Here is a 20195-nt window from a genome sequence, read left to right as displayed (position 1 = left end):
TTGAGAGATATGTTCACCGAGCTGAACTATTAATACTGCCTCACCCGTGGCTTCAACTTGGGAAAAATGCACACACCGAATTCCTCTAACTCGTGCTGGCTGCAGGTGGTTTCCTCCTCCATTCAACTTTATGTAACATCCATTTAACCAAAAGGAGCGGAGGGAGGGATGGAGCGACAGAGGACAGATATTGGATTAAAATTGTCCTGACTAGGCAATAAGAAAAGAAAGGAACAGGGTGAACCATTTTACCCCGAAAAGCTGCATAGACACGTTCACAGCGGTTAAGGAACATTTCACCCAAAATTAAAATTTAATTTTCATCTACTTTCTTGTGACATCAGAAACTTTACAGATCTCAACCTATTTACCTCAGTATTCACCTCACTGGTTCAAACGTGACTGACTCCACCATGAGCCTCATTTTGGGAAATACTGTGTGTTATTTGCAGGGAGCCAGATGAGAGGGTCGATAAAGAGGTATGAAGTGAGAGCCAGGAAGTGATCATCTTAGCAGCTCAGCATAATGACCAAACTCCACAAGAAATAAGTTTACCAGTGCACTATGTAATAGAACTGATCCTGCTCTAACCCATATACACACACATACTGTACACACACAAAATTTTAAAAAATTAAAGGGACAGTTCAACATTTTGGAAAATTGGCCCATTGCCATAATCTCTAGGTTCGTTACCTTTAATTGTCGGTGCAAGCTATTTTTAGAATGGCGGAGCAGAGCCGTGAGCTGCTCAGAGCTACACTACGGAGGCTAATGGGATTTCTTGGTTTCCCTCATCAAACTCATCAAATACACAATCCAACAACTCCAAAACGCTCTCGTGGACAAGTTGTGACCTGCACATTCACCACGCTATGAGGTAATAATGGAACAAGAAATACCATTAGCCTCCATAGTGTAGCTCTGAGCAGCTCGCGGCTCTGCTCCGCCGTTCTAAAAATAGCTTGCACCAACAATTAAAGGTAACAAACCTACTCCTAAAACTATAGAGATTATGGCAATGGGCCAATTTGCCAACATGTTGAACTATCCCTTTAAGTCCCTGGAGTCTCCATTGGTTTCCTGCAAAGCTTTGCTAACCAGCTACTGGAGCCAACTCCACATTTGACACCCAGACAGTATATGAGAGTTGCATCAGTCTTCTCATGTAGCTGTCACCAAGAAAGTAAACAAACATACTGTATTTCCCATAATGATGAACTGCTCACTCCTCAACACAGTTGTTGTTACAATCAGTTCAAACTGACATAAGCTAAATATAGTGGTCAAAAATATCATGTGATTCATTTCAAGCTAAGATATTTCATCAAAATTCCCACAGTGATACTAATTTTACTTCTGATTATGAGGATGCTCTTTTTTTCTGGCATTCTGGTTTTTCTGGCCAAAATTATTTTTCTCTCATGGAGGTCATTAGATGAGCACATGCTCAGTTACTGACTCTATACTGGTGTTTGCTTGCAGCAATGAATGCGACAGTTGCTTGATGTCATGTGATTTCATTTCATGCATGGAAACAACTTCACATATATACAGCATCCAGAAGCAGAGAGCCAATGGCACTGAAGCATTTGAACGGCAGTCGTCAATGGAAGTTTTCTTTTTTTTTGAACATATTAACAGATTGTTGGCTTAGAGGGTTTTCTCAGGCTGTGTTTGTTTTTCTTGGAACTTGGGCGTTTTCTGAGGATAAGTCTGCCAGTGCCCACAGCCATGGAAGATCTTCTGCTGTATGCTGGAGAGGAGGAAACAAGGGGGATGGGAGGGGGGGCTTACTCCTCTCCAACATACAGTCACCACCATACTATCAGAGATTCCAAGAATTCACTTTTAATTCTGTATATTTAAGATCAAATATCCTGACATCTTTTTAAACTCATCATCAAGGACACTGGAGGAGCATAAACTGATATGGTCAACAAACTCCATGTGTTTAATAATCCTAAATCTGATGTCTGGATGTCTTGAAGGGTAACAAATTATCTGAATTAGCATTGGACAGAGGTTGAAAGCAAAATTACAAATAGAACTCATTCTCTCTCAATTAATCATAACTAAAGAAAATTAATCTGTAACATTTTCTTTACATAATTACTGCTCAATTTCTCACATTCCACCCCCTTCAAGTTGAATATTCTCTGACTGCGTCTTATTCTACTTCTATTACTGTCAACTGAGACTGAGGCTGTAAAAATACATGGTAGATGTTACCTTGGGCTTTGAGGAATTATTTGTCACTGTTAATTGAGTAAGAAATCAACCAATTGATCAATAATCAATCATGAAAACAATATATTGTTGCAGTCCCAATCACAGATAATAAATCAAGGCCAAAAATGTCCTACTAATCATTTTGGGGACATCTTGGTGCTAAACAAAAGTTTGCGTCGATCACTGTATCACTTCTGCCCAATTGACAAAATTGGAGAGGTTAAATATTCACAGTCCACATGACTGAGCATGATGCTGTGGGCTGGATGGATTTTTGCCTGCTGTTTGCCTGTGCTCTAGTACTTTCTGAAGTAAGCGAAAGCCTCACTTCTATTTGTTTTACATCACTGACTTGGACATTACGTAACATTCAGTCCAAACGCTTCTCATGCAGAAATAAAAGCTAAATACAAATTTCATTGTCGAAACAAGTCTGTCGATTCAGCACTCATGTAGGAATCCAAACCCTCTCTTTTTAATCATCTTGTAGAGCGTTTGCGAACACACTAACAGTGGATTAAATCTGTATTTTAGCAATGCTACACTAAGCCCAGCAATCATGTGTAACCCTTGGGGAAAAAATAAAAGGCAATGCATGCAGACAGTCAGATGAAATTCCTGCACACATACAGTATGAAGCCGACTGGCTACAACACAGGACACGCTCTGCTTGGCAGTGTATGACAGAATTAATAAATCTGGGCTATTTCAAGAGCATTTAAGAAAATAGCATGCAGAGAGAAGTGAGTGGTGTTAACACACACACATACACACACACACAAGCTCTAATTAAACTCTATCAGTGAGGCAAAGAAAGAACAGCTGTCTTCATTTTCTCCTTCAACATAACACAAGTGTCTCTCACATGCAGACACGCTTACCGACACATAGGCAAAATAATACACAACCCATCCTCCCCCCACCCATCTGATTCGCTCTCTTATACACCAACACAGACCAAACCTTAGTGAAACACAAGCCCACATCAATAAATGAACCATCCCACCGTTTGGCAATTTATCTCCACACATGCCCAGAGCAAACAGATGGCGAGTGTTGTGTGCACATTTAAGATGCTACCTACAGTAAAGTGGCTACTGTGGCCTGAAATCTGTGCTGCGGATGAGTCTTAAGCATTTACATCAGAGTGGCCAAAGTGGAGCGACTGCTGTATGTGTGTGTGCTCTGTTCGACTGCCATTGGTCTATTTATGATTCATATTTCAAATGGGGGAGTGCAGGCTGTGGAAAGCTGGCTCCCTGATGAAGAGAGCCCTGAGAATGCAAGAGAACGTCCCAGCACGCACCCACACTCACGACGCCCCAAATCTCACACCCACAGCTTTTTGTCACCCAAGCCTGGGCGATGCATTCTTCTGCATAGTGGGAAAAAAATAAACCAATGCTCGGTTTCATCTTTCTTTAACATTCCCTAATGAGAAAACAAATGTTATTGTAATTAAACATCATAAAAAACTGCCTCTTCATCCTGCAATTACAGCCAATACATTAAACATGTGATAACTAATGAGTAGATGGTTGCACCATTTCTACATCTTTGACACTCTACTCGCATTTCACTTTGTTATCTCTACCATCTGTTACATCAACTAACTCCAAGGTGCACTAAACTAAGATAACTCAGGGGGATGGGCATCTTCTCTCAGTCACTGATAATGATACATCGCAACTTCACACAACACTGTTGTGGGATTTAAATGCCATCCTCTTACACAACACTGCCAGTAGCAATATACTTGGGGCTGTGACTCACTGTCAACTTTACAACCAAAAGTGGACCTCCAGAGATGTGAAGAATCCTACTGACAGTCTGGGCTAAGGCGAGTTACTTGTAGATTTACACTGGGGGAGGAGGTGAGTCAGCTCTGATTTACACGGTCACTGCAGTAAATGATACTGAGTGCAACACAGCACTCGCTTCTTGTTGTTGTTGTTTTTTTGTGGCTGATAATGAAGCGTGGTTTGGAAAAATGGCTTCTTTTGACCAAAAACTATTATAATAATACATAAAATAATGTCTTAAAGGGATAGTTCAACAATTTGGTAAAGTGGCCCATTGCCATAATCCAGATAGTGTTAGGAGTAGGTCTGTTACCTTTAATTGTCGGTGCAAGCTATTTTTAGAATGGCGGAGCAGAGCCGTGAGCTGCTAAGAGCTACAGTATGCTACGGAGGCTAATGGGATTTCTTGGTTTCCCTCATCAAACTCATCAAATACACAATCCAACAACTTCACCACGCTATGAGATAATAACGGAACGTTACGAGACGCAAAACCGCTGATGCGTGTTCCTCATAATGCTCCGTTATAATCTCATAGCGTGGTGAATGTGCAGGTCACAACTTGTCCACAAGAGTGTTTTGGAGTTGTTGGATTGTGTATTTGATGAGTTTGATGAGGGAAACCAAGAAATCCCATTAGCCTCCGTAGTGTAGCTCTGAGCAGCTCACGGCTCTGCTCCACCGTTATAACAATAGCTTGCACTGACAATTAAATGTAACGAACCTACTCCTAGAACTATAGGGATTATGGCAATCGGCCATTTTGCCAAAATGTTTAACTATCCCTTTAAAACACAACCGTTACCCACAGTAGTTTATGGTGACTTCTTAAATTTCATCTTGCAAATGGCATAAAAATTTAAGTGCCACTGAAAAGTAACATGTATTGAAACTAATTCACCTCAGCATTAGTTTGCAGCAGTTATTTGCTATGCTGAAGCAAAGTAAATGTGAATAATTCCCTAAGACCTCTCCTGGGGTTGGCTGATTGAGAGCGGCGCTGATACCGGACTGTGAAAAGGAAGAGCTCTTATGGGATTGACTCTCTACCTGCGCTGCCTCCCCAATCTCCGATACTCTTCCGTTCCCCCAGCAAGACTGCTTTACATAATCATAAGCCATTTTGTGTGCATCATTAATTCAGACCTGACTGAAGCCATTTAATCATTCCTTGGAGGAGGCGCGGACTCTGGCAGCCGAGCTGGGTGATTTTAACCAGTCACGCCACGCAGACCCGGTGTCACATTACAGAAGGACTCAGTCTTGCGGCGAGGCAGCCCCGCCGCTGCACCTCGAAAAGACATTGGCTTTGACGGTTTTCCTTGGCCTTGTGGGCGAGGTTGTGCATCTTTGCCCACAGATGCGGACTGACGGTCCCCGATTCAATATCAAGGGGCAGGCCGTTCAAGGAAAACAAGAGAGGAATGGATACAAATGAGGCCCGTCTGAATATCACACTGCCATTCTGCTGTGTGGATGACTGTGGAAAGTTTTGTTGAGTGGATAAAATGAGCTTTGACCATATTCTTTTGGGAGCACAGTTATAAAACCATTAACCTCGTCAGCTGTCAAAAGGGGCAGAACGAACATTTCAAACTGAATGTAACAGAGAAAAAAAAAACCTTGTGCTTTGTGAAGAGAAATGTTCGGCCATGTTAAAAGGCTTGCTAGGATTCAACTCTAAAAAGGCGCATTTGAAACACAGTGACATGAACACATCACTACTTAACTGTACTTTCTCTTAGGCACCGTGCGTGCAGCCACATTAACCTCAGCACTCTCCCTTTCTGCCTTTCACCCTCTCCGTTTCCTTTCATTCCTTTTCTTAAAACCCAACAAACACTTGTCCCCTCAGACACGACTCTCCGAGGCTCACGCTGCATTAAGAGCTGGAATACCTTCAGTCCACATCAGAGGCAAGTCTGCTTCACAAACACAGAGCCTGTTATGTACTTTGGACCACACAGCACCAGCAGAGAGCACAAACAGCCGCTGGCCCCCAGAGCTGAAAATGATTTCACTCATTCAATATCATTAGCCTCAATAATGACAGTGTGCCAACATGGTGAGGCTGCCCCTAGCGAATCAGATGCGGAGGATAGTTATGTGCTTCCAGACAAGAGCGCTGAGGATGGGTAATGTGTTCCCTCAGATTGACCCCAGTGTTAATTTCTCACTCAACAATCAACATGCCATGATTTTCTTTTTTTTAAAAGAATTCTTCTTAAGGCCACATTGCCGCCTTTCGTTGTTTCTTCTTGAAGGTTGCACCAAACCTAATGATGGTTTCTGAAGCACCTTCAGAAAAGAGACAAAATTAACAGTTTCCTCAAAAATCACATCATTTACCTCTTGCACAAAAATCCCATAATCGCACAGAACAAAATACCCAATGAAACATTTTGTCCTTATATAAGAAAACAGCTTATATAAGCTTTTGATTAAGTCTCTTTGCTGTGATATTTCTGCTGCGGGTTTGATGCCTCTGCAGAAATAAATATTTGCATGAGTGGCGAGACCTTTAGCAAAAAGAAGTACTCCTTGGTCTGAATGAATGGAGACTGGCTGCAGCTGTGCAAGACTGAACTATATGGACTCTTGTCCTTCAATTAAAACAAATCCATGACAGACAATTATCTTCGGTTGGAAGTTGAGTTGACAGGTGGGAAATACACACGCACACATGCACACTATAGGTTATTACTGCAAAATAACTGGAAACTGACAGGTTGAATAAAGTCAACAATGCAGAGCAGATACATTGCATTAATGGCCAGCCTGCTGCAGATCATCATGTCACTACATTACCACGCTGGAAAATAATATGTATTCATTTGCTCACTGACACTGCCTGCCTACACAGTTGTTGTTCTTCAGTCCTGTTCAATTTGCCGTCCACTCCTCTCCCCTCACCATCTCAATACGTATTAAAGACATTGCACTTCATAATCTTCTTCTGCTCCTTTTTCCAGCCCTTGTATAAAAGCCTGAATAATTTGAATAATTCACCACACGATTAGGAGACATTTGCATTTTGTCAGAAATGCTTTTCTGCACGTGGACCTCTGCTTAAATGTTAAATATGGCGTAGGGTAGATAAAACATGGTCATTGGTTTTCATGTCCCTTGGGGGTTCTACACACAAACAAGCAACATAATTTTCCCTCAACTAAAATAAAAACCTCTTATCTAGCCTGGCAGGATGAAAACGAGTAAAGCAAAGTAGACAGGACAATCGTGCAGTAATCAGTAAATATCTGATTGAAGAGGTGGGATGAAAATCCAATGCAGCATCACATTAACATACAATGTTGAGGGTAAAAGCTGTTATCATACAAAGTGTCAGTGCTTGCTCTCTTTTTATTTAGAGAGACTATTTAATATGACATAAAGATTAACAGTAACAACTAACGTATGTATTTTTTTCATTCAGTGACAGTGGAAATACAGCTAATTTGAATATTTCTGCTTCATATTCAAAAAGAACTGTATTGATTATTATCTTGAACATAAAGCCACACTAAAGATAATTTAAGTGGAAGGTAAACAAACACAGAAATGGGGTTTTATGAGACCAAATCTCTTTCACTTCTTCAAAACCAACCAGAGAAAACACATTAGTTCCCCTTTTAAATCTGAACAAACACGGCTCACTGTACGTTGTCGAGCTTGTTTATTGTCACCCCTGCACAACACAGATTAGACCTCACTAATCACTAACTAAATTCAAATTACACGGCGTCTACTTCAACACAAAGATCAGATGAAATTACAAACTGCACAGCTTTACTCGTGAGAGCTTGTCGCCTTTTTTGATCGCACTCGATAGACAATTTAAAGCTCGGGGAAGGTGTATTAATCAGCTGCTGTCATGATGAAGCACTTCTGTGAACTGTCATCAATCCTGGACTGGTGAGGTTTGGCACTTCTGACAGAGAGGCATAAGGAAAATAAACTGGCAAAGAATATTTAGTCTACGCAAAAGCAGAAAAACAGGCCGCCCTGTCCTCTCTGTGATTTATTACACCATGAGGAGTATCTGATGCTCATCTGTTAAAATATGTTGTAACTGGAGGTGGCAAATCACTCACTTCAGGATTCCTTTAAATATTTAATATTCGTATGAAAGTTTTTTTTTGGGGGGGGGCAAATATAAATGCACTAGTTGACAGTTTTCACATTCCCTACCTATACTTCATGCCAGTCTTCATGCTTTGCTCGCTGGAGGAAGGCACGCTCTGGACAGAGAGCTGTCCAAGACTGCGAGCCACCATTGCCACAGCTCTGAACTTGCTGCGGGTGCCTGTGTTGGGGCTATTGGCGTTCTGCCGGTTTAGCCGGTCCTCCGTGTTGCGGCTCACTCCCCCACGGTGGTCCGTGCACACTAATGACACCTGCATCCTGGATTCTGACCGTGCGTCCCAGTAGCAGATAGTCCAATAGGTGGAAACGTAGAGGATTCCCTGTTCAGTCCGTGGGATGCAACTGCTCCGGATCTACCCTCAACAACTGACCTGGAAATCACTGCACAGTTGCTGAAGTGACTGACCAGCTCAGTTAAAAAAAACAAAAACAACACTGGAAGGTAGAGGGGGTGGGAAGTGGATCAGAATGTGTGAAAACTCAGGAGGATCGCTGATCAGGTGAAAACAAAATCCTCTCTCAGGAAGTCCAAATCCAAGCACAACATTACTGCATTTCTGCCTCAGCTAGTGTGACAAACAGATCTGCAATCACTGCAGACTTCAGACACATGAGACACAGTTCCAGTACGATGCAGAAAACAGAAGAAGGAATTCAAAATCTTCTACAAACCAGAGTCCAAAAAAAAAAAAAAAGCAAAAGGTTTGTACGGATCTTCCTCGGTAAGTTTTCCCTTTGATTAATCCGGGTGTTCTCCTCGCGCTTTATCTATTAATCACAGGCTCATCAGAGGCTGACAGGCAGATTTAGAGTCTTGCAATTTCCTTTTAAAGCTGAGCTTGGTGCCAGAGATAACACCTCTTGCTTCCAAGCTTTAGGAGTGGAAATGCAGAAGATCCACACAAAGAGATGGAGAGAATGAAAGACCGCGGACAGTTCCAGGAGCTTTTCATCTCCCTCCCTCAGCTCACCTTGACAGTTGCGCCCCGGCCGCTGAACGTTGTGCTGAACGCTACTGCGTGTTAGCAAAAGGGCAACCTCATATTCACTTTCCTGCTCTGACCGTTGCCTGGATTAAACTTACATCTGTATGCCTTGTGCTGAGCATAAAGCGGCACGGCGCACACAGGCAAGAGATGGGAGGAGAGAGAGAGAGAGAGTGTGTGAGAGAGAGAGAGAGGGGGGAGGGAATGTGGTGGGAGGGATATGAAGAGAAGCTATCAGGAGGAATATTCAGAGCGCTACAGCAGCGTGAGAGAGCCAGCCATTGAAATCTGTTGTGTTTACAGCAGCGAGAGAGAGAGAAAAAAAAAAGTTGTGTATTTTTTGTTCTCCTCTTTGTCCGTCTGTTACCCTGCAGTGTGGTTTATTATAGTAGATTCTGTCAGGAGAAGAAGAAAAGAGGGTCAGGACTTTGCGATAGCCTATGGCCCCGGAGAAGGGGACTCTCACGTGGGTCTGTCCAACTGCCCATGAAATATTCATTATGTAACTTTATCTGTGACAATATATATCAAAGGCAGACACAGACATGATCTGAGATGATATCCTTTTCATTATATGCTTTTTTTTCTCCAACCAAAATTATTAAAAGTGATGTAGAGAAATAATTAAATCTTGCATATCGCCAACCGAGCAAAGTCTTTGATCGAGGCTGGGATGACGACGCTCGACTTGCCAGCTACAGTACAATTTGTTGTTCCTGGCTTTAGATAGCAGCCTGATGAACAATAGAGGTATTCTTAGGTGAACAGAGTAGATACAGGTATGAGTGAACGCTAAAAATATGATAATGGTTGGAGGCTGAAAGTAAACACCGCCGTAATTGGACTCAACGCAACGGTGGCTACAGATCGAAGAGACAGTACAGTGTAGAAGAGACACCCGCTCACAGTAATATAATACTGAAGCTTATCTGAGTGGACCAGCTCATGTGCCAAGGAGATAATTAAAAGAGATGCCATCAGGATCGGTCATGTATAGTGAAGCAGTCGTAGACGCCAGCTCCATCAAAGGAATCCGGCAAACTGGGCCCCGCCGCTAACTGACAGCCCTATTCTTGGAGCGCTGACCTTTTGGTCCCTGGACTTAAATAGAACCCTGAGGGGGGAAAGGTGCTTTTAATTCAGCTGAAATCTGATTTAAATTTCACAATGTGTTCAGAGAGCAGACAAGCCAGGCTTAAGAGATCCTTTCAAACGCCTCCTTATTTAAAACCAAAGACCAGAGTGAGGAGTTTAGAAGGGATGGCCTGGTAACAACGTTACGCCACACTCAGACGTATGATGGCACCACTCTCGGCAGCAGCAACACTTTGGGTCACGGGTGTTGGAGAACTGTAAGGGGCCGATGCCATTCCCTCCATCATCTCTACCTTAGAAACATACCTAGAGTTAGACGTTAGACCCATTTTATCCTTAACAGATTCTGAAAAGTTGGTTCATGCTTGTATTTCAAGTAGGTTAGACCAGTGCTTCTCAAACTTTCTTACATCAAGGACACTTAAACCAACACAAATAACACAAATTAGACCACACAACCCCCATTGGACAACATTTTGAAACAAACACTACTGTAGAAATGCACAAATATTTGAAACTAATGACTTTTTAAGTTAGTGTACATTGAAATTACTGCCAATGGCATGGATTTTTGGAAAAACTTCAAGAAATTTTGAAAAAAACAAAACATTCTGGTGAAGAAAATTGGTAAAATTTTGAGAAAAGGTTGGGGACCCCCTTCAACCCTCTCAAGGACCCCTGGGGGTCCCCGAACCCCACTTTGAGAACCACTGGGTTAGACTACTGCAACACACTTTTCCCAAGAGTATAACAAAACAATAAGCACTTTATAAACTGCAGCTCATTCAGAATGCTGCAGCCAGAGTTTTAACAAGTACCAAAAGGTGTGAACACATCACTCCAATTTTAGCGTCTCTTCACTGGCTTCCAGTGAAGCAAAGAATTGATTTTAAAATCTTACTAATGTTTTTTTAAAAGCTCTGAACAATGGTGCAGCTCCTTCCTACATCTCTGACATGCTCACTCAGTACACACCAGACAGATCCCTGAGATCATCAAGTAAAGGTCTACTCACTATCCCCAGAATACATTCAAAATCAGCTCATGGTGCTTACAGTCATTATGGTCCTACAGTACCACTCGAACTCAGGTCTGCTACAACAGTATCTTCTTTCAAAAGCAGACTAAAAACATTTATTTTCTCACAAGCTTTTAGCTTTTAATTGCTTTTAATTTGCAACATTACCTTCTTTTTGTCTTTTTGTGCTTATTTTACGTGTATTGCTAATGTAACGTGCTTTGTTTTGTTTTTGTGAAGCACACATAGTTTGCGCTTGTCGTACGAAATGTGCTGCATAAATAAAATTGAATTGAATGTCATATCTGCTTGTCCTTACGGAGTCTTTTTTACAACAGTGTACAGTCCATGCACCTGCCAGCACTGCCGTAGGAAACCTGATGCCACAATTCAACTCCCCTCTGCTCCAACAACACCTCCCCACCCCCTGCCCCCCATGAGTCGTGATATGGGGAAGGTACTGAGTGGAAGAGGCCAGAGGCAGGCGCTCAGGCTGCACAGATACAGTGTCAGTCTTGTGATCCATACTAAGCCTGCACATAACATGCCGGACAAAAATCCAACAGCCACAGCCAGATATGGGAACATCCTGTCAGAGTCACGCCTAATAATATTCACGTATTGGCATTGTTACAACACATCTGCCATATCTTTGGGGATTTTACTACCCTGCTATAGCTATAGCTTCTCATGGCTCCTGAGACCATGTGAGGACTGATGTCTAGTCATTACCACATCACATAAACTCCTTTGTTGACCCTTGATTTATCTCCATCTGAAAATCTACACATTTATCGACTGATGTGCAGCGTAAGGTACAGTAATCAATACCAGCATGCATCATCAGACAGACCGGCGATCCATCACCACAATGAATCAATGAGATGACCATCTTCTTTTACGTACTGCACCCGCCGGATGAAAAACCACTCCTGCATTGTCTTCTTATGAGCCTCGTTCACTCAGCAAAATGAGCAAAATTAGAAATACACGTCAACACCTTGGAATTAATAACCACACTAGGAGCTATAAACAGCCACAAAAACATTGCAATGGAGTGAGCGACAAATATGCGCAATCCTATAACCCATGCCTGTCACGCTTACTATGATTTAATAATTTACAGCGGGCATGTTTGCCAACTTTCTGGAGATTGACAGCATGCTTTTCATCCACTTTGACTATATCTAGAAAATGAAAAAAGAGGACCAAAAGAGCAGATAAACAGAAGAGACAATCACTAAAGATGACAGACACCTTAACGCTGCATGGTGACATGTATGGTTCTGTTGAGGGAAAAAGGAAAAAAAAACCAGTGTTAGCAGCAGACATGAGTGTGAGCGAGCCTGACAGACACATTAAGAGTCGACACCTACTGCTGTCACCGGAGAAGATGATTAGTCAAACCTCTTCCATTTCTTTTGTTGGAAACCTGTGACCTTGTTCTATCCACGTGCCCACTTATCAACATGTCACGCTGCGGGGGCGCAGGCATGACATGGCTGAGGGGGGAGGCGTTCCGTCTGCGTGCCACCCGGGTCCCATAAACTACGGCAGCTCTCGCGTTTATGTCGTTAGTGAACTTTTGGAGCGCTGTTGCACGGCAGAGGACACGCTGCTTCCTGACCCACCGCTGAACCTGGATTCAAAGTCACAAATGAACAAATGCTTTTTTATTATTATCAAATGAATTCTGGTCTCAACCGTGAGCCGCTTCTTTGTTCAATCAGCTGGAGCGAATTAGGAATGAAGACAAATCAGTTATAAAGGATGCCGAACTGAAACCAGAAACTCTGATCTTTACATAATGCCTTAATGTGCTGCTATGAAATCACTAATTAGTGGCATTGTGTTTATAGGGTGCACACAGCAGGGTGATTCCCAGTGTGCACATTATTGTTTTGTATATCAATGCAGCGGGAAACGATTGAACAATACCTGAAAAAAAAAAAAAAAATCCTATCAGCTCCCATTGTTAGTGCAGGATTTAGAAGTAGTGCTGAGCAGACCTCAGTGAAAAGAAAAGAAATCCATCTCCTCCCACTCCGCATATTATCACTATGTCCTCCCTAGGTGTCATGACCATCTCCTTCCTTTGCTTTGATTAAGTGCCTGATTTGTGGTTATCCAAAAAAGAAATCTGCAGAGCTGCTAAAATCCCTCTCAGACACTCAATCACGGTGAGCGGATGCAGAGCGCTGATAGGCCCCTGCACTTCATTCAACATGCGGGGGAGGAGGAGGAGGAGGAGGAGAGGAAATCTGTACTGTATACATATGCAGGCGAACATGTGTGTTGCGATGATCACGACTACAGCGACTACAGAGTAAAATTCATACCGACAACAGCTGGAGTCTTTATTCCAGGAGTGAACAAGACGAGGAGGAGGAAGCCGTAGCAAGACTAGTAGCGACCGATCGACAATCCTAGAATACAACACACACACACAATTAAAATTATAGGTTTTGTTCCAGTCATCCTCCTAGACCTGATCGGGTCAAGGCTTTGGCGGTCAATGATGCCATACCATAATGAAGCCTCTGGAGTCCGTCCTTGTTGTGTACAGGAGTTTCAGCTCAGAAAGACTGACCTCTCCTGGACTATAGCCCACACGCTGCAGCTGGGGGATGCAGTGACGGGGGTGGGGGCAGTGGACAGTGGACAGTGTTTTAGAAACTCTGACCACAGAGATACGGTGGAGGCTTCTGTCATGAGCACGGATCCCTCACCACCACGCTGCAGTGCCTCTAAAAATAGGCAGAGGCTTTTTCCAATCAATTCTACACAGTGAGGCTTTAGCAACTAAGAAGAGAAAAGAGACTCCCCAAATTTGACATTTGTCACCACAGAAAAGCGTTTCATCCGGTCTCTCACTAATTTGTTCTCGGGGGCGCTTTGGGGACCTCCATTGAGCCTGGATTGGCACATGAACTAGCATCCGGAGTGGCTGCAGGGTGGTAGGCCTGATCTGTCTCTGCTAGTTTATCATTCTGCAGCCCTCTGCAGGGACGAATGCAGACGTCCTCTTAAAGAGTTCCTTTGAATACTCTGAGTAAACAGGGGTATCACATCTAAAAGCAAAGAGCCCTTTGAGCTGAGTAAACAGAATAACCTATATATATATACAGTATATATATACACAGGGCAGAGACAGTGCAGCTCCTTATTCTCACTCTGACTCAGGCTTCGACTCTGTACATCTCTCTCTGTGTGTTAACTTGAGGAAACTTCTCCCGGGGCGACGGGCCAGGAGAAGGTCATTTGCAGCAGGCGGTGATCGTTAAGAGTCCTGTATAACTGCACAGACAGAATGAGCACAGTTGCATCGCGTGTAATTGCCGAGCAGCTTTCCAATGGAGGTTCGAGTTCCACTTACTGACAGTTTAATTGAACAGCATTTGTGAGGATTTGAGTAACCAAGTGAAAAGGATAACATCGGCGGGGTGGGGGTTGGGAAGGCAGAGGAGTGAGTACATATGTGTGTTTGTGTAAATGAGTGGGTGACCAGGCTTTAAAAGAGTTAATGGAAAGCGATGTGAGGTCAGACAGATTGAAGTGTTGATCGACAGATGTAGTGATGCTTTCCTAGCAGCTTAATGCATCCTAAGGCTGTCTAAACATTTGTAATGGCTGACTCAACCGTTTCATCACTGTAATGAGAATGTAATTACTGGGGCAAAAAATGTATGGTATTGTTTGTTTTTTTATCTTAGCCGCAAGAATTACCTGATTTAAAGATTGAAAAATGAAAGAGGAAATAATTCCTGATTTAAATGATCGACTGAGGAATAGCACGTTTTAAACAGCTGCTGTAAAAAAAATCTAAATTAAAAGAGAAAATAATGTCAGGATCAGGCTAAATACTATTTCAGTAGTTGTGGGTATTCATGAGGAAACAGAGGAGTGAGGAGAGACACAGGTCACATCTGTGAGCAGCGAGTGCTGCAATTCTTAATTCTCCAGTGAACATGACAGATTCCCTGCAGACAGCAGGGCTCAGGAGGAGTTGTCGTTTCAGTTGTCCCGGAGGAGGAGAGCTGAGACAATCAAAAAACAGAGGATAGGGAACCCCGGCTCTTATGTAATATCATGTCATAATGATGTCTTTGGGCTTGAACTATGGATGCCTTATGATTCAAATCAAATGTTGTTATAAATGAAGAGGAAATGGTGAGCATATCTGCAATGTTTAGCCAGATACTGTAAACACCAATGGAAAAGAAGATGTTTCTGATATAAGTAGTGAGTGAATGTATGTAAATGTGAGTTTCTGTGAATACGTTGACCTTACTAAAAGAGCAGTGACGTAACAGCCATGTAGAGATTCAAGTACTGCAGTTTGTAAAACAAAAGTGATCTTAAACCAAACAGGGCTGGATTACACAGCCCCGATGAGCACGCTCAATAATCTGAAGTAAGAGAGAGTGAGCGGAGGGAGCGGAATAATCTGTCCTGCTCAACGGAAGATTCTCCCGCCTGCCTGTGTGCATTTGTCATACCTAAGGGAATGCTCACACAGAGAAGCATTACTAGGCAGAAATGCTCTCTACTGCACGCATTTCAGTGGAGAGATGCGGATGCTTGCACTTGGTGCCATGACATGCTCCGTCCAGACAGTTTTAAGAAACTACAGTAGAGTTCAAATACGGGTGAAGAGACCTGGTCTAGACCCTTAAATTAAAAAATATATGTCTACCCCGCTCATTATTTCACAACTCTAGAGGCTCAAGAGCCTGATTTGCCAGGCCAAACAGCACTGGAAATGTTCCTGCGGTCAGCCTACCAATTAACTACATTTTATAATACGTTTCTGTTTTGTTTACTGTCTTTGACAGAATCGGGATTTAACAGAATGAGAAAGTGGACAGTTTTTCTGTTGTTTCTCCTCCAATTTGTACAGTGGAACATTTCTTGTGAACATAGAGGGTCATTAGGGGATTTTAATTTTAACATTTCAAAATAACAGAACTTGTGATTATTGGACATAAATACCTCTGCCAACAAATACAGCTCAGCAGCCCGTAATGAAACAATGAGAGAATATTTTAAAGGCATATTATGCTCCTTTTTCACAAATTAAAATAATTCCCAGGTGTCTTAAAGACATGTCTGTGACATGCTTTGGTCAAAATACCCCAAGGATCAAACATCACAGCTCTTTTTTCATCCTTAAAAAGCCCTGTTCAGAATGGGTTTCAGTGTTTTCTTTCTTTTCTTTATTAGGATCCCCATTAGCACCTGCAACAGCATCGGCTATTCTTCCTGGGGTCTTTCAGTGTCTGTCCCTTTAAATGCAAATGAACCACTGCTTGCCCCACCCCACCCCTTCTACCGGTACCAGATAGGGATGGTGTTATGAAAATTTGAATACTAGTTACATCATTGCCAGACAATCGAGGGAACAGCTTGTAAAAACACATGCATTTCAACCTATAGGGAGCCTGAACATTACAGATATTTTTGTCAATTCTCACATTTTGGGGGCCAGAAGGCAAGACAAACACCTAAATATATGTTAAAGAGCCTTTAAAAAGTGATATTTCAATAATATGTCCCCTTTAAATTTTACTTATATACATTAGACAACTGTCTTTTATGGTTTTCCAATGTAATCATGGAGGTAAACAAAGCTTTAGTAGAAGAGGCATCATTTGTACAATAGTCCTGCCAGAAACCTTGGTACCATGGTTGATGAGCAGCACTGACCATGCTCCTTGTGCTGCTTTGCCCTACACAACATCAGAGGGATCTGACCTTCCCTGACTCAGTGGTCCAGGCCATGGTCATCACCGGCCTTACTGCTTCTTCCCTTCATCCCTTCATGCACAGCCAAACCCCTTGCAGATGGTCCAGAGTGTGGCAGTCTGTCTGATATATTCCATCAGCCCACATGTCACTTTGTACTCATCGACCTCCACTGGCTACAGCACATACCGCTCGAATGAAATCCAAAAGTGACTAATGCTGCCTTTGGAGTAGGAGCTTCAAGAGTCTTATCTCCTCCTCTTCCAAGTGCACATCCTCTCTAACACCTTTAACACCCTAACCTGCCTAACTTGGATTTACTACACAGGTTTGGCACTTTCATGTCTACAAAATAAAGTAACTGCAAATGTAACAGGATTCAAATGAATTTCATCTATATTTCTTATTACTATATAATTTCATTAATTTCATTCTTTTATCTTATCCTAAAACTTCATAGAACATGCTCACAAAATCACTGGTTGCACCTGTCCTGGTACAGTATAATGATGGTATGATAAAAAGTGAGTAACATTTGCAGTCAAATTATACTAACAATTTACTAAGACGCAGTTAACAGATTGAAAATAAATCTATTAGAAATGTAATCATAATTAAAAAAGAAGCTCTACTGCTTATAAACATCTACAGCGTGTTCAACAATGACTGATCCATCTCTTTACAGCAAAGGTCACTTGAGTCTAAGCTTTTGATGGTCCTGTTACACAAGTACTACATTAAAGGGGTTAAACCAAGCTTATGAAACAGATCGCTCCCATTTTGTTGCTGGCTGTTGATTCTGTGACCCTGAACGGCCCCGGCCTGTAGAACATATAGAAACTAGCGAGCTCAATAATGTGGTCAGACTGGTGTTAATAAATCCATGACCCCGCCATTCTGAAAGATTAAATCAGCTCCAACCTTTCGCCCCGTTGACCCGCCTAAGGTCAGTTTATACCCGACACCTCGAAATAACTGAACAATTCAATTGAATATAGACTGAATTCTGTAGATCACAGTGTAAACAAATGCTGCATTTTACCAGCAGAAGCCAAGAGGGGAAATAGAATGACAGAAAAGCACTAAAACACAGAAGAAGAATGCAAGAAAAGGAAAAAGAAATTGGGTCAAAGTTGTAGTTTTGCAGAGCTTGATCTAGATAAAGTGACGTTATGTATTCTCTAAGATAATAAAGTCATAATAATAAAGTCCAATGTACCATCAGCTGATTGGGTTTCACAAGAGATGTGAAAAGGCAGGAATGAGTTTCTACCAAATGCATTACAATGCAATGAGAATTTCTCTGATTAAAGAGAGAGCTAAATGAAAACTACTGTACATTTTTAAACATTTTGTGTGTTTAACAACATTACCTGCATCAAGCAAAGTTAGAACAGCTTGGCTTTGCTGCATTTCGAAAAGATCAGTCAAACGTGAAACAGAAAATTTCCCTCTGCATTAAATTTGCAAGAGTGGGCCACAAAAACCACAGAAATGTACTAAAAGCTTTTTAACTTCACTGAGATAATCTTAGACCTATGTGTTAGAAACGCTTTAAATACTCCCTGACCACATCCTACAAGCAACAAAACAAGTGTGACAGGTTATTGCACGTTAAGTCTTATGCATCATATTCCTTTTTTTTTTTGCCTCAAGACCTTCTGTTATTTATTATGAAAACACTATAAGAGACAAAGAAATAAAAACTCAGCTCAGGATTTCTGCCAGGTTGAACACTGATGCAGCACATTCTGAGGTGTAATGAGAAGTTCAGCAGGGAGGGAAAGCAATAGCCACGGCCCTAGGAGAACTTTTAAAACAAACAAAACTTCACATGTTATTCAGAGATGGAACTTGACAGTGTAGGAAATATGTGCTGACTGTTGTTAAGTAACAACTTTCATGGGATGCAAAGTGACAACCACACAATTCTAAAGCCTGAGTATCTAAAGGGCTGAGGAGAGTGGAGAGGCCCTCCTACATCCTGTCACTACGGAGTATTCATGCCCAGTGCAGAGCAATACTTCTAACACACCAACATAAACCCAGAAACATAAGCTTTGAGACAAAGACAAACACTAACACACGCCTATTGCAGAAAGGCATAAGAGTTTTAACAGAGGTGTGATGCACGATTAGTCATGCCTAATTAAATGGGACAGATTCCTACACAGCGCTTCGAGCTACAGAAGCATCTAACAGCATGATGACAGAGAGGGAAACCAGTAAAAAGGCACTGTTAGTATCAAATGTGTTGAATTAATCACAACTGTGATGCAGATTGAAAAAGATTCACTGCAAAAACCTGATCATCCTGGACATGTGAGACAGGCTGTGCTTCTTGACACAAATCAGACTATGTTAATAAGTAAAAATTATAATGCTCAAAGTTGCCCCATTGTAAGTCACTATGACCACTGTCAATGTGACTTTTCTACATCTCAGTATTATGGCAATGGGGCATGACCAAAGTCATAGGAAATACAGATATGTCAAAAATAATGCAAAAGGTCATAAGTTGGGACCATGTTGATGTTCTGATGAGCTGCCAGAAGCAAGAGATTTTTAAAATGAATAACAACAGTGACTAAAATGAAAAAGTATTGTGTAATCTCTGGCATTCCCACCTCTTGCGCCCACGCTCCATTTTCTGACTAGAGAATTTTGACAAGCTGTCAGACTATGCCAGGCAGATATGGCTGAAGGAGGAGCAGGAGAGGTCAGCAGCGCTGGAGACCAAATCAATACCACGGATGTAAACATCATCCCCCAACTCTGGTGACAAACAATATGTATGGCTATTTCTGCAGCTCTCGTCAAATGAGTCAGTTGGCGAGGCAGTGGACTCGAGATAAAACAGCGGATGAACAGGTTAGGCTGCGGTCCATTCAGCTGGATCCAGCTACAGCTGTGGATACGAGTCTGTTGCTAAATTTAGACCTTGAGTAAGGGATTGCCTCAAGACAAACATCCCTGTTACCCTGGCTGCAGCGCTGCTGAGATGTAGATATGAGATATATAACATACAGTACAGTTTATTTAATGCAGATGTATTCTATCACCCTAAGCTCTGTGTGTATGTTTGTGTGTGTGTGTGTGTGTGTGTGTGTGTGTGTGTGTGTGTGTAGAGAGAGAGAGAGAGAGAGAATAGTGAAAGACAATGGTGAAGTATA

At 42.1% G+C, this 20195-nt stretch overlaps 1 protein-coding gene across 7 annotated transcripts in view; it reads right to left on the bottom strand.

Moving 5' to 3' along the window:
* Positions 1-20195, bottom strand: part of kcnab2a (potassium voltage-gated channel subfamily A regulatory beta subunit 2a) — a 94846-nt gene that overhangs the window by 25496 nt on the left and 49155 nt on the right. The window contains exon 1 of one of the 7 annotated variants that reach the window (XM_085777502.1): positions 8224-9305. The exons of the other annotated variants lie outside the window; for them this stretch is intronic. Within the exon in view, the coding sequence (XP_085633628.1) occupies positions 8224-8435 (212 nt within the window). The 5' untranslated portion in view covers positions 8436-9305. Of the gene's footprint in view, positions 1-8223; positions 9306-20195 lie in introns of those variants that run through there. 7 annotated transcript variants of the gene reach the window in all.

This window comes from Trachurus japonicus, chromosome 5, assembly GCF_045865225.1.
Source record: "Trachurus japonicus isolate A0001 chromosome 5, Traja_1.0".
Classification (NCBI taxonomy): domain Eukaryota; kingdom Metazoa; phylum Chordata; class Actinopteri; order Carangiformes; family Carangidae; genus Trachurus; species Trachurus japonicus.
This window is presented reverse-complemented; position numbering and strand designations above follow the sequence as displayed.